Source organism: Odocoileus virginianus, chromosome 7 (assembly GCF_023699985.2).
Source record: "Odocoileus virginianus isolate 20LAN1187 ecotype Illinois chromosome 7, Ovbor_1.2, whole genome shotgun sequence".
Classification (NCBI taxonomy): Eukaryota; Metazoa; Chordata; class Mammalia; order Artiodactyla; family Cervidae; genus Odocoileus; species Odocoileus virginianus.
In genome coordinates, this window is record NC_069680.1 from 85165550 (window position 1) to 85187883 (window position 22334).

At 47.5% G+C, this 22334-nt stretch overlaps 1 protein-coding gene across 1 annotated transcript; it reads left to right on the top strand.

Moving 5' to 3' along the window:
• The first annotated feature begins 869 nt into the window (after window positions 1–869).
• Window positions 870–20442, top strand: FAM89A (family with sequence similarity 89 member A). The gene is made up of 2 exons (XM_020905513.2): window positions 870–1191; window positions 19346–20442. The coding sequence occupies exons 1-2, from the start codon at window positions 919–921 to the stop codon at window positions 19607–19609; spliced, it is 537 nt and encodes a 178-aa protein (XP_020761172.2). The 5' UTR covers window positions 870–918; the 3' UTR covers window positions 19610–20442.
• Window positions 20443–22334: the final 1892 nt, after the last annotated feature.

Genomic DNA, 22334 nt, shown 5'->3' on the forward strand with positions numbered 1-22334 from the left:
GTTCACAGCCAGATTGAAGGACACGTTTGGTCGCATTTTGAGGTTTCCAAAGATGACTCTTAGCTACTCTTGGCCAAGCTCTTCTTGACTCAGCGCTCCTCTTGGCTGCTGCCCGTACGGACAATGGTATGGACGTTGCCATTTACAGAGAAGGCTAGTGGGCCCTAGAGTGAACTAGTGACTGGCCCGAGCCTGGGGGCCCCAGCTCTCCCGGCAGGAAGCCACACTTAGCAGGAGATGGTCTAGATTCAGCCCTCGGGGACCGGCGGGAGCGGGGGTGGGTTCCTGTGGCCAGAGCCCCGCCTCCTCCCCCTCGGTCCCCGCGGACCCCCGCCGGCTGCGACCACCGCCGCCTCTAAGGACCGTGATCGCGGGAGCGATCCCAGCACTACCAAACCTCCCCGACGTCCTGCCTGCCCGGAGGGGGAGGCTTTATACCCCGATTCGCCGCACCAACTGGCCTCGTCGGGTCGCATCTGAGGTGACCCTCCCCTATCAGTAATTACAAGCAGCTTTGGGGTCTGGTAGCGGAGCCCACCTTGCCGGGAGTGGGTCAGCCAGGGCAGGGCTCGACTTCACGAGGAGGGCTGGCAGGCGAGAGTCCCAGGAGGTGCTAAAAGTGAGCCAGGCACCGGCCCGGGGATGGGCGCTAGGGTGGAGTAAGTGGGTGGGGCCGCAGAAGAGCCGGGGAGGTGGGGCGCCGAGAGGGCTCGGGCGCTGGGCTGGGCGCGGAGAGGGGGCGGGGACGCAGGGAGGGGGCGGGGCACTGAGAGGGGGCGGGGCGCGGGGCGCGGGGCGGGGAGGGGAAGGGGGGCGGTGCGCCCCCGGGAAGGGGGCGGGCTGGGGAGCGAGGGCCCCAGCCTGCGGCGGCGGCGGCGGCGGCTGCGGACCGGAGAGCGCGCGGTCTGGGCGGACGGGATGAGCGGAGCCGGGGCGGCCGGCTCCGTGCGCGGGCTGCGGGTGGACGGGCTGCCTCCGCTGCCCAAGAGCCTAAGCGGGCTGCTGCACTCGGCGTCGGGCGGCGGCGCGTCGGGGGGTTGGCGGCACCTGGAGAGGTTGTACGCGCAGAAGTCGCGCATCCAGGACGAGCTGAGCCGCGGGAGCGCGGGAGGCGGCGGGGCGCGGGCGGCGGCGCTGCCCGCCAAGCCCCCCAATCTGGACGCCGCGCTGGCCCTGTTGCGCAAGGAGATGGTAAGGGAGGTCCGCGGGCCGGAGCTGGGGTCCTTCCCAGCCGGCCTCGCCGTTCTGGGAAAGTTCGCCGGAAGTCCCCGCGCCACCCGCGCGTCTCAGGCTCTTTGGCCCCAGGCGCCGATGCACTGCCCTCTCAACTACCCCGTTTTGCTTGTCCTCTTTGTGCCCACTACTGGACCCTCGCCCAGGGAGGTACCCCCCTTAAAAGGAAGGTTTCTGGAGACCCGGCGCTCCTCGTGCGGCCCCAGTTGGCTCAGAGACCCTGGAGGCGCGGCGTGGGGCTGGCGCTTGGCCTCGGGCCGTGGGCGTCTGGTCACCCCTCCCCAGGGGGCAGCAGATCTCCCGGGTTCGGGGGGCGGCCTTCACTGCGCCCGCGGTGTTAAGAGCTGTGTGCGATTGTGTTTTTCTGTCCTGAAGAGGACAGTTTTTTGTCCTCGCGAGTGTAGACTGCGGATTGGAACAGCCTTCGCCCCCTCCCCCCGGCCCAGGGCGCGTGCAGAATCGGATTACAGCGGCGCGGCTCCGGCCCGCAGATGCCGGGAAAGTGGCTGCTCACCCTGACAGTCTCCGCGTGGTAGCTGGCTCCCCAAGCCCGCTAGAGAGGACTGGGGCGGTGGCGTCCTCGCCGTGTGGGTGAAGTCCATGTGGGTTCTTCAGGTTGTGCCTGAGGTGCAAACAATGGGGCTAAATTTTTCTCGGTCGTTGGGAAGTATGTTAGGTGTTCGTGCACTAGGACTAATGAGTTAGGGTGAAGCCAAAAGCAGCTCAAGGGTCTCCAGCTGGCTTAGGCCAGCTCAGAAGAGAACAGAAAAACTTCCCGTCTAACGCTCCTGCAGGCCTCTGGTCACCTTTCTTGGCCCCTCTCTCTGTTTCGAATTTGCCCTTTCCTTTTACCTAATGCAGATTCCCCCCTCTCCTGGCACAGGTAAATACTTTATTAAGGAAATCTAATATATGAAAACGTCTTCTCCCGCAAAATAAATTGGCACCCAAATTTATTATAGGAATCCTTTAAATATGCATTTAGTGTATTAAGATATTATGTAGAAAAATTCCGTTTATGCATTTCTTTCGGGAAAATGTCCTGAAAACTAATAATTAAATCTGGAAAAACAGCGTTGACACCTTTTCAGCAATTCAGTATTGTCTTCCCACTCTGGCTGCCATTGAAGTGATTTCCAGTTCTCCCTGAGAAGATTTTCTAAGCTTCTGACAGAATGACTTAAATTTCAAGCCAACTGTTTTTATTTATTAATCACCATTAATCAACACTAGCATTCCACAGCTCGTAAGCTGTGTTTTCATTAGATAAGCCTACACCCAGTATGTTTAGAGTCTGAACTTGGATGCAACATAAATAAAGAGGGTGAAATAGGAAGACTCATCCTGGTTAATTTACGGGACCAGAGACAGGAAAACCTCAGGCCACTCCCCTTGTGAAACTCTCTCTACTTTATAAACATGCTCTGGAGTCTTGCACACTCCCAAGTTACCACTTGGGAGTAACCATGCTGTTCCCGAAAGTGTTTTTCCAGGTCCCTCCTGGTGCAACTAAAGTACAGTCACAGCCTTCTAATTATGCCCTGGACCAGAGCTCTCTCTCAGCCTCTCTGAAACGCAAGAAAAATAAACAGCCGTCTTAGGTCTGTCTGATATTTAGCTGAGATAAAGACAAAACATGGCTACAGGCCTTGACAAGTCCCTTTCAAGAAATGTCACAAGGTCTTTAGGAGTACTCTGGTTTATTTTGCCTTTTTGAGATTTACTAACCTAGGGCAGTGGGGTCTCAGGGGTTACTTCAAACTGAGGCTCCCACGGGGGTGGGGGTGGGGGTGGAGGCTTGCAAGATTAGAGTTGAGGGTGTGTGCTTGAATTATCTGCCCAGTAGTCTGTGTTGATCTATTGAATTTGAAGGCCTTAGGTCACATCTATGCCCAGGGAACTAACAAGAAGTCCTGGCCAAATGTAGTTAGTTCCTTTTTAAGAAGTCCTGTACGAACACAGAGCAGCAGTAGTGTGGAAGCCCTCAGAATGGGACTGCATTTTAAGAAGAGAGCGGGTGATAGAAAATCCAGACTGACGTGCACTCCTGTTGGAATCGGGCAGGCGTGGACGTTCTGACTGAGAGGACGGGTTGGGGCCAGGTGGCCTGAGGAAAGCCTCGAGTAGCAAAGGAGCAGGTAAAGCAGGAGAACTGGCTTTGAAGAGTTACTGTGAAAGCAGGGTGCTGAGAAGGGCGAGCTGGCTGAGCTTGGGAGGTACCGGAGATGTGCTCGGAGAGATGAGAGCTTGCAGCAGCCTGGGGACCCGGAATGTGAAACGAGGATCACATGGGAGACACTTCATTGGAATAGAATCCACAGGACTTGCTGGGTACATAGAGTCAGGATGGTGATGATAAGGAGCCAGAGATGACTTTTTTTTTAAAAATAATTTTATTTCTGTTATTTCTTTTTGGCTGTGCCAGCTTTTCTCTAGTTGTGGTGAGCACAGGCTACTCTTCCGTTGCAGTGAGAGGTCTTCTTATTGTGGTGGCTTCTCTTGTGGAGCACAGGCTCTAGGGTGCTCAGGCTTCAGGAGTTGGGGCACGTGGGCTCAGTAGTTGCAGCTCCTGGGCTCTAGAGCACAGGCTCAGCAGTTGTGGTGCACAGACTTAGCTGCTCTGTGGCATGTGGGATCTTCCTGGACCAGGGATTGAACCCGTGTCTCCTGCATTGGCAGGCAGATTCTTTACCACTGAGCCACCAGGGAATCCCCCAGCAGTAGCTTAAGTTTTTTAATGGAAAGTGCCCCTAAGCAAAACAATTAATAATTACAGTGGGGCTTCCCTGACGGCTCCATTCAGTTAAGTCGTTCAGTCGAGTCCAACTCTTTGCGACCCTATGGACTGCCTGCCCCATGCCAGGCTTCCCTGTCCTTCACCAACTCCTAGAGCTTACTCAAACTCATGTCCATCAAGTTGGTGGTGACATCCAACCATCTCATCCTCTGTCATCCCCTTCTCCTCCTGCCTTCAATCTTTCCTAGCATCAGGGTCTTTTCCAATGAGTCAGTTCTTCACATCAGGTGGTCAAAGTATTGGAGTTTCACCTTCAGCATCAGTCCTTCCAATGAATAAATATTTAGTGATTTCCTTTAGGATTGACTGGTTGGATCTCCTTGCAGTCCAAGGGACTCTCAAGAGTCTTCTCCAACATGCTTCTTCAAAAGCATCAATTCTTCAACACTCAGCTTTCTTTGTAGTTCAATCCTCACATCTATACATGACTACTGGAGAAATCATAGCTTGGATTAGACAGACCTTTGTTGGCAAAGCAATGTCTCTGCTTTTTAATATGCTGTCTAGGCTGGTCATAACTTTTCTTCCATGGAGGAAGTGTCTTGTAATTCATGGCTGCAGTCACCATCTGCAGTGATTTTGGAGCCCCCAAAAATGAAGTCTGTCACTGTTCTGTTGTTTCCCCATCTATTTGCCGTGAAGTGATGGGACTGGATGCCATGATCTTAGTTTTCTGAATGTTGAGCTTTAAGCCAACTTTTTCACTCTGCTCTTTCACTTTCATCAAGAGGCTTTTTAGTTCTTCCCTTGCTGCCATAAGGGTGGTGTCATCTGCATATCTGAAGTTGTTGATATTTCTCCCAGCAATTTTAATTCCAGCTTGTGCTTCATCCAGCCCAGCGTATCTCATGATGTACTCTGCATTTACGTTAAATAAGCAGGGTGACAATATACAGCCTTGATGGACTCCTTTTCCTATTTGGAACCAGTCTGTTGTTCCATGTCTAGTTCTAACTGTTACTTCTTGACCTGCATACAGATTTCTCAGGAGACAGGTAAGGTAGTCTGCTATTCCCATTTCTTTCAGAATTTTCCACAGTTTGTTGTGATCCACACAGTCAAAGGCTTTGGTATAGTCAGTAAAGCAGAAATAAATGTTTTTCTGGAATTCTCTTGCTTTTTTGATGATACAGCGGATGTTGGCAATTTGATCTCTGGTTCCTCTGCCTTTTCTAAATCCATTGAACATTTGGCAGTTCACGATTCACATACTGTGGAGGCCAGGCTTGGAGAATTTTGAGCTTTTACTTTGCTAGTGTGTGAGATGAGTGTAATTGTGCAGTAGTTTGAACATTCTTTGGCATTGGAATGAAAACTGACCTTTCCCAGTCCTGTGACCACTGCTGAGTTTTCCAAATTTGCTGGCATATTGAGTGCAACACTTTCATAGCATCATCTTTCAGTATTTGAAATAGCTCAACTGGAATTCCATCGCCTCTACTAGCTGTGTTCGTAGTGATGCTTCTTCCTAAGGCCCACTTGACTTCGAATTCTAGGATGTCTGGCTCTAGGTGAGTGATCACACCATCATGGTTATCTGGGTCATTAAGATCTTTTTGTATAATTCTTCTGTATATTGTTGCCACCTCTTCTTAATATCTTCTGCTAAAAAAAATATACATCTATCTATCTGTCTTCTGCTTCAGTCTCCTGATGGTTCAGTAGTAAAAAATCTGCCTGCCAGTGCAGGAGACATAGGTTCGATCCCTGATCTGGGAAGATCCCACATGCTGTAGAACAACTAAGCCCATGTGCCATGACTATTAAGCCTGTGCTCTAGACCCAGGGGGGCTGTAACTGCTGAGCCCACGTGCCACAACTCCTGAAGCCCATGCGCTCTAGAGCCCGTGCCCAGCAACTGGAGCAGCCACTGCAGCGAGAAGCCTGAGCACCATAACTGGAAAGTAGCCTCTGCTTGCTGCAGCTAGAGAGAAGTCCTCGAGGCAAAGAAGACATGGCACAGCCATAAATAAATAAGTAAATAATATTTTAAAAATTACAGTCCTAGCACCTGATCACTTTACTATCTGGGCATATCTCCTGGTAGGCACAGTGTAAATGTTTTCCATACATCATCTTATTTGATTTTTATAGCTTCTCCAGGAGATAGATACTGAAAGTCTACATTTTAAAAAATGGGATTCAGAATTTAAGTAGCTCACCTAAGGTGACAAACTCAGCCAGACCTGTCTAGCTCCAAGACCCTGTTAAATCATAGGGTTTTACCACTTTGTGGGGGCACACATTGCAAGTATTTTCTAGGTCAGTGTATATTAAAATGTTTTGTCTAACTCCATGGGGTGCCATTATATGGCAGTAATAACTTTGGTCATTCATCATTGGGAAAGTGGTCATCACAGCAATAAGGGAGTCAGGAGAAGTGCCTGCTTATGGAGGAAGGTGGTTTGCGTTGCATCAGTGGAAGAGTATGTTAAACGTTTCAGAACGTGGAGCCGGAGGCTGGCAGAGCCTGCAGATAACTGATTGACAGATGGTCAGGGCAGAACACGGGGGAGCTGGTGTTGAGGGGCGCCTGTGTGGGTGACGCCCTGCTCTGCTTTGAGAGTCCTGATGTCCACTGGAGTTTCAGCACTTCCTGTGCCAGTAATAGGCTTACTCTGAAGTTCTGTGCCCTTGTGAGCTCCCTTCCCCTCCCCTAGCGAGCCCATTTGGAGAGCTGTGAGGGTCAGACAGATGCTTTTTGCTCTTTAGACCTGAAAGCATCCTTTAAAACAAGAAGTTCAAATTGGTTTCCCCCCCTCCCCCCAACCAACATCAGAGAGTGTATTTGGATTGTATCAGACAGATGTTTCCCACATGTTTGCTGGTTATAAAGTGCTGTGGAGGATACAGGGCTGAGCTAGGATATAGGGCTGAACTATCTAGGTGTTAAGGAGCTTATAACATCTAGCAGAGGTGGCTGTCTTTACAGGAATACGACTGCAGTAGTTTAGACTGTGTGTCATTTTTCATGTCTGAAGACTTTATTAGTAATAGGGACTCAATTTGAACCAGCTCTTGCAAAAGGAGAACCTTGTAGGGCTGGATGTGTACGGAGGCAGACTAGAACCACGGTTGGTAGGGAACCCGGGAAGGCTACTGTATTCTTCTTTACCCTCCTTTTCTTCCCCCCTACATTTTGGAATGTGACTGTCGACAGTGTCCACACTCCTAGTTTCAGCCATGCTTCTTACTCCTACTTTGGAAATACTGTGTGGAAGAATTCCAGTGGGCCCAGCTTGGGGGACTCTGGACAGCTGTTGGTGACTGAGGCCAAGATGGTGTTTTATTTACTAAGGTGGTGTGACTGTGTGGATGGGGTGCAGGGCTGGGCATCCCTAAAAGAAAGAAGAGTTTGCAGAAATGGAGCAGCGGGCTGCTGCTAGACAGCCAAAATATCAGATATCTAGTATTTTCTTAACATTTTTTATTTTTTAACTTTTTATTTTATATTGGGGTATAGCCGATGAACAAAACACTGTTGTGATAGTTTCAACTGAACAGTGAAGGGACTCAGCCATACATAAATATGTATCCATTCTCCCCCAAATTCCCCTCCCATCCGGGCTCCCACATAACTCTGTCACATATGACAGAGTTCCGTCTGCCATACAGTAAGTCCTTGTTGGTTATCCATCTTCAATATAGCAGTGTGTACATGCCTATTCCTCACTCCCTCCCTGTCCCTTCCCCTCATTCTCCCCATCCCCCCACCCCACAGCCACAGTGTGTTCTTTAAGGCTGTTAGTTTTTTTTCTGTTTTGTAAATCAGTTCGTTTGTATCATTTTATATTTCACATATAAGGGATGTTGGGTTTCCCTGGTGGCTCAGACAGTAAACAATCTGCCTGCAATGCAGGAGACCTGGATTCGATCCCTGAGTTGGGAAGATACCCTGGAAGAGGGTGTGGCAGTCCACTCCAGTATTGTTGCATGGAAGTCTCGTGGACAGAGGAGCCTGGAGGGCTGCAGTCTAGGGTCACAAAGTGTCAGATACAACTGACTGCCCAACACTTCCCCTTTCTTATAAGGGATGTCATACGATATTTCTCCTCTGTCTGCCTTCCTTCACTCACTATGACAATCCCTAGGTCTATCTATGTTGCTGAAAATGGCATTTTGTTCTTTTTCATGGCTGAGTAATACTCCATTGTGTATATTCCACATTTTCTTTTTTTTCCACATTTTCTTTATCTGTTTCTCTGTTGATGGACATCTAGGTTGCTTCCATATCTTGACTATTGTAAACAGTGCTGCAATGAACATTAGGGTGTATGTATCCTTTTGGATCATGTTTTTTTCTGGATATATGCCTAGGAGTGGGACTGCAGGGTGCTATGGTAGCTCTATATTTAGCTTTTTAAGGAACCTCCATACTGTTCTGCGTAGTGGCTATACCAATTTTATTCCCTGCAGACCTCTTTCTGGATAAAAATACTTTGGCCTCAAGGGCCCCACAGTTTGCAAGATTTTTATCTGGTATGCTGACAGACTAGCTTGGCTCAGGGGATCTCTGTTGGCATTTCAAATCCTTGCATGTGGTTGAAGGACACACGTGACTCTCAGGGCCCACAGGGATCCTGGCACACATCTTTCCTTACAGGGTTCTTCAGAGACCACTGCCCAGCAGCCCTGTAAGTTTAGCCCATCAAGCTTAGGTCCTCAGAAGCGTCACGTGAAAGTGTAGAGATGGAAAGAGAGCCTTAGCCCTGGGGACGGGAGATGGCAGATCTCTGAGGATTCTTGAGTTCCACTTCGCAAACCATCAGCAGCACCTTTCTAAATAGTAACTTTGAAAACTCCTTGCCTCATTTTTTTTTTTCAAACTATCCAGTAGTTGCTTTGGTTACCCACCTGTGAGTGGGAAGTTGTCCACACAGAACTTTTTAGTTTCTGAACTGCAGTGGTTTGGGTGAAGAATTGAATCTGAGAAAAAAGATTTGATTCCTCAGAGCAGCAACACTTAACTTTCCCGCATTTTAGTTGTTCAGTCACCAAGTTGTAAGTTGCCAACTTTTTGCGACCCCATGGACTGCAGCTCCCCAGGCTTCCTTTGCCTTCATTATCTCCTGGAGTTTGCTCAAACTTGGGTCCATCTAGTCGGTGCTGCCATCCTACCATCTCATCTTCTGTTTCCCCCTTCTCCTCTTGCTGTCAATCTTTCCCAGCACCAGGGTCTTTTCCATTGAGTTGGCTCTTCCAATAGGTGGCCAAAGTATTGGAGCTTCAACTTCAGCATCAGTCCTTCCAGTGAAAATTCAGAGTAGATTTCCTTTAGGATGGACTGGTTTGATCACCTTGTGGTCCAAGGGACTCTGAATAGTCTTCTCCAGAACCACAATCTGAAAGCATAATTTCTTCGGCATTCAGCCTTCTTTATGGTCTAACTCTCATATCTGTACATGATTACTAGAAAAACCATAGCTTTGACTGTGTGGACTTTTGTTTGTTGGCAAAGGGATGTCTCTGATTTTTAATACGCTGTCTAGGTTTGTCGTAGCTTGTCTTCCTAGGAGTAAGGGTCTTTTAATTTTAGTTGAGGCAACACCTAAATGACTGACAGCCTTGTGCGGTCAACTAGGAGCTAGGAGACGGGCATGAACTTGAATAGCCCAGATCCCCACAGAGTTCACCCTACATGAGACAACAGGGTCTCAGAGAGGGGGTTTGAGTCTTTAAATGGGCTTATGGTTGGAGGTCCAGTCTCAAGTCAAGCCCATGCAGTGCCATCTAGAATAAGAATGTTAGCTCCCAATGCAAGATTCTTGGTTGGCCTTGGTCAAAGGAGACTGGGGATGGCCACTGGCCTTTAATATTGTGTGGACACCAACCTTTTCTCTTGCTTTTTATGTCAGTTGTCTAAAAAACACTAGACACTGACATAAAGTTTTCTGTTTGTTGTCCAAGAACTTGGTTTCCTGATTTTTAGCTTCAGATTTTCTTCCTTTACTGAATCTACTCTTGCAGAGAGGCGATTTCAATTAGGTATCATTCAAGAAAATGACAAAATGCAAAGTAACCTTCAAATGGGTGTTGAATTCCCATATGTCATTAGTTAAGTCACGGTTTTTCCTCTAGTCCCGCTTGATTTTTAGAATCAGCTGCATTCGTGTCTGCATTCATCATCTTAAGTAATGAACTTTCAGGCCTTTGACACATCCTTGATGAATGGTCCACTGTTTGTGGTCCCAGAATTGAGGGATTGGAAGGAAAGCATCCCATTTCCCTTCTCTGCCTTCTCCCCTGCAATTTCATTTTCATAATTTTTAAAAATTTTCTTGCAGAAATAGCCACCCAAGGGAATAACAGTACTTATACAGGAATATCTTTTGCAGTGATATATAGTAGTATTCTATAATAATAATATATAACAGTGATAGAATATTATACAATTGTTGAAAAGAATGTGGAAACTATGTAAATGAACATAGGTGTTCAAGGTTTGGAAAAGTAAATTACAAAACAGTACATAAGTACATTTGTATGTGCATTGTGTCTTGAGGCAGGTACGCTAAACAGCTAAAAGTGGATATGTTTTGAACAGTAGTTCTTAAATTATGGTCTGAGGACACCTATGGGTTCCCAGATCCTTTTGTGGGGGTGTCCATAATTAGGTGGGGGTCATATGGGCAAATGTGATTTTCCAAAATAGTACCTAAGGAAATGTATCAATATTTGGAGGGTCTACATTCAGTGAATCAATTTTCCACATTTTTCGTGTAACTAATGCTTGGTACATGGTTAAAAGATCCATTCAATGTGCAAGACTGGTGGATTTTAATGAAACAGTGTTAAAAGCTCATTGGCATAGTTTCAAGTTCCACACTGGAGCCACCTAAGGATAGTGCCAAACAAGAATATCCACTGTTAACTTGCAAGATGGTTTAAATACTCCTTTTCCCCAAGTACATATCTGTGTGAGGCCAGGTTTATTTCAACCAAAAAGGCATGTTATGAAGGATCAAGTACAGAAAAATATAAGCCAGACCTTAAAAAGATTTCTTACACAATCTCATTTATAAAAATGTGATGTATGTTAGCAGTGGGTATAGTGTTTTTAATGGCTTTATATGACAGTTTCTCAATTTTCATTTCTAATAAGGTAACTATTGATAGGTATAATTTACATAAACAGGAGCTCTTTGGGGCCCTCAGTAATTTTAAGAGTCTAAAGGGGTCGCAAGACCAAAACACTTTAAGATTGCTGCATTAGGACATGAAATTAGGGAAGACTGTATAATTATGAGCCATTGAATTTTTAATACAGTTGGAATATTTTATTTTTGTAATTGGGAAAGCCAGTAAAGGAATATGCAGACATGTCTTAAAGACAGTGGTCAATTGCTTTTTTTCTTTTTCCTTCTCTGCACAGGACAGAATGAGAGGAAGTGGCTTCATGGGTTCAGCCATTATTGCAGGTTAGAGATGGACAAGGATGTCTTCACTAGCACCGCTGAGCTGCAGAATGGGCTCCATCCATCAGCGTGGGTGCCTTCAGGTGTAGCAGCTGGTCTGCTTGCTCTCTCTGAGTCACCAGGGCTCTTCTGAGGCAGTCCTCAGTTCGGTGGGGCTGCAGCGTTAACAGGAGATGAGGTTGACGGACGCATACCCCCTGGGGAGGAGCCGAGTGACTGATGGAAGCCTGCTTAGGGAGCCCAGAATCACAGTTCACCTGGGAGCTTGGGGTCCTGCAGGAGTATCTCCAGCCAGGTCAGGCAGCTGAGCTGTGGCTCTTTCTCTGTTAGATCAACACCAATGAAGCTTTTCTTTTCGGTCTTTTCTTTTTAAACAGTATGCAGCTCAGCGTTCTTCTATCAACACATCCTTTATTCAGAAATCAGGTTATGATCCATTAAGTCACTGTGATCTTTATTACATTCCAGTCCTGCGGATGCATGCTAGACACTCATTGAATTTGGGGCATTTACTAATAGTATTGTCTAAAATAAATTTACAAGCCATTTATTATGTTTTTAAAAGTTCTCTCATTATGAGTTAATACATATTCATAGTAGAAAATCTGGAAAACTCAGAAAGGTGAAAGTCAAGGTGTTAGTCACTCAGTCATGTCTAACTCTTGTGACCCTGTGGACTGTAGCCCACCAGGCTCCTCTGTCTGGGATTCTCCAGGCAAGAATACTGGACTGGGTTGACATGCCCCTCTCCAGGGGATTATTCCCAACCCAGGGATCGAACCCAGGTCTTCTGCATTACAGGCAGGTTCTTTCCCATCTGAGCCACCAGAGAAAATTGGGAAAAGCCAATGATAAGAGTCACTTGTGATCTCAGCAGCTTGCTGCCCCCAGGACGTGGCGCCCTCTTCCAGTCTTGTCTGGGCAGGCAGTGCAGGTGATGGCCGGGCATGCGTGCTGGGGCCCTACCGCCTGACTGCAGCCCTCTGCTCTTAGTGAAGGGCCTGCATCTTCCAGGGCTCAGTTTCCTAATGGTAACAGAATCCACACCTACCTCACAGAACAAGGAGGAGGATTACCTATTTGTGTACAGCTGAGGTTTTCTACTCCTGAGTCACTAGCAATGAACTGATTAGCTGGTTAAAAGTTATGTGATATTTCAAGGCTTTTGATAGACATTGCCAGTGAGTCCTCCTGAGAGATTTTACAAGCATGCAGCGCTACTAGCAATGCACATAAGTTATATACTTTATTATAACTAGTTTTTAAAATTAAGAGTAACATGCTTGTTGGAAAAAAATTTCTTTAGCAGTACAGAAGGCTGTAAATATCCAGTCCCACTTTCCAGAAGTAAATTCTGCTCACAGACGTTTTCTCTTCTAGTCAAAAGCTTGCATGTGTGTATGCATAATGTATAAAGTGAGTCCTACTCAGCATACTGTTCTGCACCTTGGACTTTTGTGCCTAATGGTGTGTGTTGGTCAGTGTCCTACTCTTCTACTTAGAGAGCTGCTCTTTTAAATAACTGCCTGGTTTTTATTGTATGTGTGTGTATGTTTAGTTGCTAAGTCATGTCTGACTCTTGCGACCCCATAGACTGGTGCCCACCAGGCTCCTCTGTCCATGGGATTTCTTAGGCAAGAATACTGGAGTGGGTTACCATTTGCTTCTCCAGGGGATCTTCCCAACCCAGGGATCAAACCTGGGTCTCCTGCATTGCAGGCAGCTTCTTTACCACTGAGCCACTACAGAAACCCTTTTATTGTATGACTATAATATAATTTTTTCAGTCAAGTTTCTATCATCCGTTATGTTTCAAACTAAATGTTCACCCACCAGACTTTTTCTGCATCTGTCTCCATATTTTGGGGCCTCCTGTTCCTGATTCTATAGCTTAACTTCAGACCCATACATCCCTTGTACCATGTGAGGTGGGGTATTTTTCATCTTATGGTTGAGCAATCACAGTAGTAGGAAATAGTGGACTGGCAGGGGAGAAGCTCATTGCAAAATGACCCCAATGTGACCCCTGGGACTAAACTGTGACTGCACCAGATTTATTCCCCTCCCTCCACCCTGGGCCGGGTTTCCTATATGGACCTGGGTACAAATAAGACCATTTCCTAGTATGTTTGTCTTGTTTTCTACTCATTGCTATATTTCAGAAAAAGTTGCTTTTATGTCTCTTGAAGAAGACAGACATAAAAGAGCTTCATATAAGCACGAGAATTACCCCCAACTTTTGTTTTTGGGCTTCCCTGTTGGCTTTTAGTTTCTTAAATAAAACAGACTATTTTTCTTTAGTTTTTACTCCTAAAAACTTCCTAAAATTTCTCATAATGCTCTTTTCCAATCAACATTAATTTCCCACTGCAGTTCTCTTTCATCTTCTAAGACTCGTATCTTAATGGTAACATTTCTATTATCATCTAAAAGTCAGGAAGAACTTTCTCCCTAACACCCTCCAGCGATATTCACAGACTTGGTGACCCGAAACCCAGTTGGGAACCTCCATCCTGTCTGAGGTGTATACATGTGGCCAGCCCATTGTGAGTTTTGAAACCATTTTGAGGGTGGTTCAGGATTGTTTGGCCCTATTGTTGGAGATGCTGGGGATGAGGGAGCCACCTGTGTGTAAGCGGGGTGCGGGGAGCTCTGTTTGTGGGACACGTTCAGGAAGGAAGCAGGAAGCCTGAACCAGAGAGAGGAAGGAGTCAGGCCGGCAGTTTAAAGCGTGGAGACGAGTGGCTTGTTCTTGATTGTCTCAGAGATCTGTGACAAGGGGCTACAAATTACAGGGTCTAAGAATTCTGTACTTTTCTAAAATGAGGCTGTCTGAATTTTTCAACTGGGTTTTCAGGAAAGAGCTGCATTTTCTGAACCCAGCTGTGACTTAGCCCCTGTCCTTGAGGGAACACATCGCTAAGCGGGCGGGCTTCTGCAGCGGGATGAGGACAGAGGAGAGGGTTAGTGGGCTTGCTGAGGGCGTGTGTCCCTGCCTCTCCCCACTTTTCTCCTGGAAAGATGAGAAGTTCTCGTTCGTGGGTGATTCAATCATGTCCTAAGACGTAACTGCAGCTTAGTTCTCTTGGCCGGGCCTCCTCTGCTTCCCACACCCCTGAGCCTCGTGGCCTCCTGTTGAGAGCCTGCTGTCTGTCCGTGCCTCCCAGCTGCTGGCCCTGCAGTGAGCTCTCAGCAAGGAATCTTCGCTTGTGTTGTCTCCTGTCAGGCAAGAGCTGAGTGCTTTTCTGATGATGTGGCGAGAACCGTGTGGCCTGTGGCTTTCCTCAGGGGCACCGTGGGGTGGAGCCAGGGCCCTGTGGATCCCAGCACGACCCACTGCCAGGCCGCTTCACCACCAGATGTTCTCTGGGTGGGCACTGGGGTCTCTCTAGCTTTCCCTCAGTCACAGTGTCTGAGTTTCCTCCTCAAGGGTCTGCCCTGGGTGCTGAGGGACCCAAGGGGAGGTGGGTCCATGCCTCCCGGGCGTGTCCTCAAGTAGGAGAAGGAAGACCGTGTGCACGCACAGCAAAGGGAGAGGGTGATCAGTGCCGTGAGACAGGCAGAGACGGTGAGGGAAGGTGAGGAGCACCGGTGAGGGAGCCCGTCCACGTCAGGAGAGGGGAGGGGGAGATGGTGTTGCACTGTTAGAAGTATATATATTTGTTGCTGCGCTGGGTCTTCATTGCTACACGCGGACTTTCTCTAGTTGTGGTGTGCAGGCTGCTTCTTGCGGAGGCTTCTCTTGTGGAGCATGGGCTCTAGGGCGCTAGGGTTTCAGTAGTTGAGGCTTGCAGGCTTTGCAGCACAAGCTCAGTATTTGTGGCACATGGCCTTAGTTGCTCCATGGTGTGTGAGATCTTCCCGAATCAGGGATCGCGCCATCTCTCCCGCATTGGCAGGCGGATTCTTAACCACTGGGCCACCTGGGAAGCCTGGGATGCAGTGCGAAGCAATTATCTTCCAATTAAAAAAAATAAATTAAAAAAAGGTAAGGAAAAAACTTGGAGAATTAAATAAAATGAATCTGATGCTATTAAAAAAAACCAGAAAAACAGCCAGCGGACAGTCAGGATGAAGGGACCACACTGACCGGTGGAGGAGGCACAGGGAGAATTCTTCCAGGTCAGATTATTGGATGCCACCTAGGGATTTTCAGTTTACCTTTAGAAAATTCAAGTGAAAATGTATAAACTACCTCAGCAGGGGAAGAGGTGTCCTGGGTGGGAAGCTAGGTTGCTCCTGTATGTATGTACTTAGCTCCTGTCCTCCTGGCTAATCTGGAGGGTTGCTGGCGAACCAGAGGAAGTTGAATCTCATAAGCCTGAAGGAGGAGGCCCTGAGAAGCCAGGCTGTTTGTTGTGCACATGTGTTGTGTTAAATCCCTGTTAAATTAGTCCAAAGCCTCGGCATCTCTTGGCTTGTGTAACAGGCGTGTATGGGGCTCTGCTGTATTCCTAGGTGGGTCAGACTTGGTTTCTAGGCCAGCGTTCCGCCCGATGACAAGGCAGCTTTGTGAGTCACCGGCCGCCACAGTGCAGAAAGATCCAGGTTATGATCCAACTCCCAGCCTAGCGCGTCTCCCACATAGGCCTGGGAACGCCTCGGACGCCTCAGCACCTAAGGAGAGCAACCTGGAGCCACACTCGGGGCAGCACGGCGTTGAGGGAAGTCAGGGCTTCTGCAGTCAGCTGTGCCCACCTCCTGTGGCCCAGGAGAGTGGCAGACCTGGGCTGATAGCACATGCTCTACTACTTTTTCCTTTACAGTTTTGGGCTCGCTAGAGGGAAAGAACCCGCCTGCCATTGCCGGAGACATGAGAGACTCTGGTTCGATCCCTGGGTTGGGAAGATCCCCTGGAGGAGGGCATGGCAACCCACTCCAGTATTCTTGCCTGGAGAATGCTATGGACAGAGGAGCCTGGCGGGCTGCTGTTCATGGGGTCACAAAGAGTCGGACAAGGCTTCGCAACTTAACAACAACAACAAAATAGCCAATTAACTTTTGAGAGTAGGATGCCTTGGGGTGGAGCGTGCCTGGAGGCCACGCCCCCAGCTTGCTGGAAGTCTCTTCCCGGAAACAGCTTCTTTAGAAGGAATTCTGGGACGATGGGAATCACGCCAAAAACGACAGGGCCTGCGTCTCTATCTGGGTCTTCCTTTGAATGTCTTGGCCAACACGCCAGGTCAGTGCAAGTGGCTCCATTTCTGTGATCTGTTCAGCTGTACCAGAGAGATCGCTGGTGAACAAGAGTGAGTGGTTGACGGTGAGAAGAGTGACCTGGAATTTAGCTTTGTCACCAGATAGCTTCTCTTGTGTAGAAAATATCATTGCTGGGTAATTATAAAGACTAAATCCTTTGACGCACTCTTTGTTTCTTTTAAAAATGTATTTATTAATAAATATTAATGTTTATTTTTAATAATTTTAAGATATATTTTTATTTTTTAAATTATTTAAGTATGATAACACATTTACAGGAGACTTGGGAAATACAGAACAAGGTTACATATAGTTCCACTATCAATTCAGTTCAGTTCAGTCGCTCAGTCATGTCCGATTCTTTGTGACCCCATGAACTGCAACACGCCAGGCCTCCCTGTCCATCACCAACTCCCGGAGTCCACCCAAACCCATGTCCATTGAGTCGGTGATGCCATTCAACTATCTCATCTTCTGTCATCCCCTTCTCCTCCTGCCCTCAATCTTTCCCAGCATCAGGGTCTTTTCAAATGAGTCAGTTCTTTGCATCAAGTGGCCAAAGTATTGGAATTTCACCTTTAGCATCAGTCCTTCCAATGAACACCCAGGACTGATCTCCTTCAGGATGGACTGGTTGGATCTCCTTGCAGTCCAAGGGACTCTCAAGAGTCTTCTCCAACACCACAGTTCAAAAGCATCAATTCCCTGCACTCAGTTTTCTTTATAGTCCAACTCTTACATCCATATGAGACTACTGGAAAAACCATAGCCTTGACTAGACGGACCTTTGTTGACAAAGTAATGTCTCTGCTTTTTAATATGCTGTCTAGGTTAGTCATGACATTCCTTCCAAGGAGTAAGCGTCTTTAAATTTCATGGCTGCAGTCACCATCTGCAGTGATTTTGGAGCCCAGAAAAATAAAGTCTCTCACTGTTTCCACAGTTTCCCCATCTATTTGCCATGAAGTGATGGGACCAGATGCCATGATCTTAGTTTTCTGAATGTTGAACTTTAAGCCAAATTTTTCAGTCTCCTCTTTCACTTTCATCACACACTACTATATTACAATTATTTTTTAAGTAGATAAATTAAGCTTTTTAGTTGGAGTTTTAATATCAGACTCTCAAAAATTAATGGAATAAATATACAGAGAAGTAGAGGGATATAGTAGACCAGAAAAAGCATTGTGAACCAATTCAACATAATTAAGATTTATACAATTTTCACACAACAGTAGGATACAAATTCTATTCAAGTTCCCATACACTGTAAACTAGAAGACATTGAAACATATCCAGGGACATAAAACAAGATGCAAAGATTTCATGGTCTAAAGGTATTGAAATCATACAGAGCCTGTTCTCATATCACTGTAGAATTATGTTAGACATCAGTATCAAAAGATAATTGAAAATAACCCACATATTTTCAAGTGCACTGTGACATTTACCCAGAGAGATCTTCAAGTTAGCCATTGAAAGCCTCAATAAAGTTAGACTGCAAAAAAAAAAACCACATTCCCTGTGTTTTTGCGTATTCTTTCCCATGCATCTTGAGTGCTTTAGCGTAGTGCTTGGTACATGGGAGACATTTGTTTGCTGTTTATTAAAAATAGTTGATATTTCATTTAATCCAGTAGATTAAGAGAAATTATTTCATTTTGTCATCAACCAAGGCATAGAGATGGTTATAACTTGCTTGAGAGCCCAGAAGCAGAAGGGTGCAGGGCAAGTCTCCTGGCATCTGTTTAGAGTTTCCCATCTTAAGAGTCCTGGAGGTCGACTGCTCAGCAGCTTGCTCGGCGTCCTCGTTCCCGGTGGCCCTAGACCTGGCCAGAGTCGGAATCTGCAGGCTTCTCAGGAGTGGTTCTCATGCACTGGAGAGAGTGGCTAGGCTGGTCTGGGTGGTGTTTCTAGGTGAATTAACCCTTCTCTCTCTGGGATTGATGAAAACGATGCATTTCCTGTCCTGATTCTTCTCTTTTCCCTAGCATGGGCCATGGGGGGAGGAAGGAACTTGAAGATAAATGTGTGACTTTGAAATGTTCTTTGTTCTGTTATCACTTGGGAAAATAGTTCCCAGGGAAATCAGTAGAGGCCCAGGTCTTACTAAGGTGTATGCGGTTGTTCTCTCTGGGGAGTGACCCCACAGCCATCTCAGGAGATGTCCTCTTGTCCAAAGGAGAGGGAGTCTGACTCCTTGTGAGTCTGGAGACCCAGCTGATTGGAGGGTGGGTGCTCCAGGGGGCAGCGTATGACACTTAACTGCTGAGCTCCTGGTCCTGGCACAGAGACTGTTGCCCCAGGAAAGAGAGACCACATGGGGGTCTTCTCTGAATCTGATCATAGCAGGAAGAGACGACACCCTTGCATCTTGGTGTCCAAAGTGAAGCTGGCTGGGGCTTTCAAAATGTGCAAGGCTGTTTCTCTGCAGGGCGGGCCGGATCACCAGGTGATGTTCTGTAGGCTGGGCCCGCTGCCCCACAGGTGCCCCTGACATGTTGGGTAACGTCTGAGGTGTGGGCATTGCATAATTAAGGTTTTCTCAAAACTGAAGAGCCAGAGCATTCGAGGGATGCTCTGAGTCGCTGGCCATGTGGAAAGAACAGGCTGGCACGGGCAGACTGCTGACTGAGAGCAGCGCTAAGACGCCCTTCCGTTGCTGACTTCTCGCTTTTACCTCCCCACCCCTTCCCTCAAGGTTGGCCTCCGACAGCTGGACATGTCCTTGCTCTGCCAGTTGTACAGCCTCTATGAGTCCATCCAGGAGTACAAGGGAGCCTGCCAGGCAGCGGCCAGCCCAGACGGCACTTACGCCCTGGAGAACGGCTTCTTCGACGAGGAGGACGAGTATTTCCAGGAGCAGAACTCCCTCCAGGATGGCAGGGAGCGGGGCCCCCCGAGGGACCTGACGCTGCCCGTCTCCCCGCTCCCCGGCGGTGACTGGCTCCTGGAGTCCCTCTAAAGGATGCAGGAGGCAGGCCACTGTCAGCACGGGCTTCTCCTCTGCGGGCGGTCCTCAGGACTGTGGGACCGGTGCTGCCAGCTTAACTTGCAGGCGGGGAGATGTGCCTGGGCGTGGGGGCTGTGGTCTGTTTGGAGGGCCACTTTCTGCTGAGTGATCTGGAGGTGCTCAGCCGTCTCCTCACGCCCTGGTCCTGAGACCCTGTGGCCAAGGGTTTATACTGAGAGAGTAATGAGAGGATCCGTGGAGAAGACCTCCCGTATTCTGGGCAAGATGAAACAACTTGTATGTAGCTAGTTACTTTTCTGTTGGTGGGGTTTGCCTGGAGTTTGCAGTGTGTGAGAGCTCATATTTCACTGCTGCCCTTCCTCAGGACCTTCTGCTGCCTTTCTTGCTGTTTCATGAGCTTCGAAGCCACTTGGTTGAGCTTTATTTATTTGTAAGCTGCATTACTAATTGTCCAGAGGACTCAGTAAAAACACTGTACTGAGAAAGTAAACCTTTCAGGCCACACCAATCAAGAGACTTGCATTCTCTGAACCTGTCCAAATAGTTTGTGTCATTCTCTGTGCATCAAAGATGAATGGAAGACAGTACAGAGATACCTCGAGCTGGGGAACAAAACTGGGGCAAGCGATGTGTTGTATCTGTCACTGTAAGGTGGTGAATGTTTTTAGTTTTAAAGATTCTGGGTGTATGTTAGCTATAGTATGTTAGAAAGCAAACTCTTCCACTCAGAACAGTGATCACCTGAAGCCTTACTATATTTATTGAAATCTTTTATGAACACTTTACACTTTGTAGGTTAAAAGTAAAGATAAAAGGCTAAACTATTTGTGGTTGTATATTATTTTGGTCTGAGTTACAACTCATCAACTTTCATAACTCAAACACATTGAATCCAATCAATGACTGAAAGAAAACTGCAGTTTCTTCACTTGCCATTAAGAATTTTGAAAGAAGCTTTGCTCCTCTGTTGGCCCATCCTTAAGGTTGTTTTATCAATAGACTGCAACATACTTAGGTCTCAGTGCTGTTCAGTCATTGCATACTCTGGATCCCTTTCTCCTCTTCTCTTTGGTGCAATAATTGCTTATTAGCACCTTTTTTGGAGTCAGAGAGAGGAAGGAAAACTCACCATTGTCAATTAGCCTGTTTTTCAGCCTGTTATGCACACAACTCTGTGTTGGGAACTGGGGTGAGGGGCAGAGGAGGAAGAGTTCTCTTGCTTCTATGTTTCTATGTTGAAAATAGTCATTGAAATGAGGGGTGGCAGTAAATTGCCTTTAGCATGTGTCCCCCTGGTGGGGAAAATTGAAAGTGGTAAAGCCAGGTGAAGGAGAAGGGGGTGACAGAGGATGAGATGGTTGGATGGCATCACTGACTCAATGGTCGTGAGTTTGAGCAATCCCTGGGAGATGATGAAGGACAGGGAAGCCTGGTGTGCTGCAGTCCATGGGGTTGCAGAGTCGGACACAACTTAGTGACTGAACAACAGCAACAAAACCAGGTGACTCTGGTTGTCTGCTGGAGCCTCTTTGAGGCTGGCCCCTGCTTCACAATGAGTTGAACCCGAGACCAGCTGACCTCAACCTTGACCACACTTGGGGGAACTTTTAGAACAATATTGTTTGTTGTCGTCGTTTAGTTGCTGAGGCGTGTCTGACTCTTTTGTGACCCCATGGACTGTAGCCCACCAGGCTCCTCTGTCCATGGGGTTTCTCGGGCAAGAATACTGGAGTGGGTTGCCATTTCCTTCTCCAGGGACTCTTCCCCACCCAGAGATCGAACCTGTGTCTCTTGCATTGACAGGCAGATTCTTTACCACTGAGCCACCAGGAAAGCCCAGAACAATGTTGAGCCTGGATCAAGACTCCCCCTTGGCCTTGTCCCCTCTCCAGCATCGTTTTGATTTAATTAGTAAGGAGTGAGGCCTGGGCATCCCTATGGTTATAAAAGTCACCCAGGTGATTCTCATGTAGATCTAGTTGTGATCTAGAATTTTAAGTGTAGTCTAGGGAGCAGGCATCACCAGCAATGTGGTACAGAATCTCATCCCACCCGGCCTTCTGCCCCAGGTCCTGCATGCAGCTTGACAAGATTCCTCCTGTGTAGATGATTCTTCTGCACAGAGTTCCAGAAGAATGCTGCTTTAAGTCAGCCCAGCACCAACACCGCTGCTCCGAGAGGGCTATGGTGCCCCACTGCAGCACTAAAGAATTGGTTTGCCTGCCCCAAACCCCGGGCCACTGTCCTCTCAGAGAGCCAGGCTTGCAGGGCTGGGAGCCCTCTGATGCAGAATGCAGGCGTTCCCTTGTCTGCTGCCTCTGGCTCCTTCTAGACCTGCGGTGACTCATGGTGCCTGAGTTTCTGAAGGCAGGATAGTATGTCAGAGTTCAAGGTGGAGTGAATCAACGTGAGCAAGGGGCCCTTCCCTTCCTGTTGGGCTCACGTGTTCCTTGCTCCTGTAGTGAAGTGGTGTATACATGTAAACCACTGCGGTGGCTAATGCTTTGCTTGGAATATATTAATATATAAACCACCCCGAACTTTCTCTTACTCCACAGGTAGTGTACTGCTGTAAGTATTGCTCAGCAAGGAGTGTTAAAATTCCCCAGATCGTAAAATGTTTTCTAATAGACCCTTCTACAAAGGTGCCTTAGATGATTAGAAAATAAGTTCCATCAGTGTCCTTTTTTGCTACCTGGCATAAATCATTACCTGT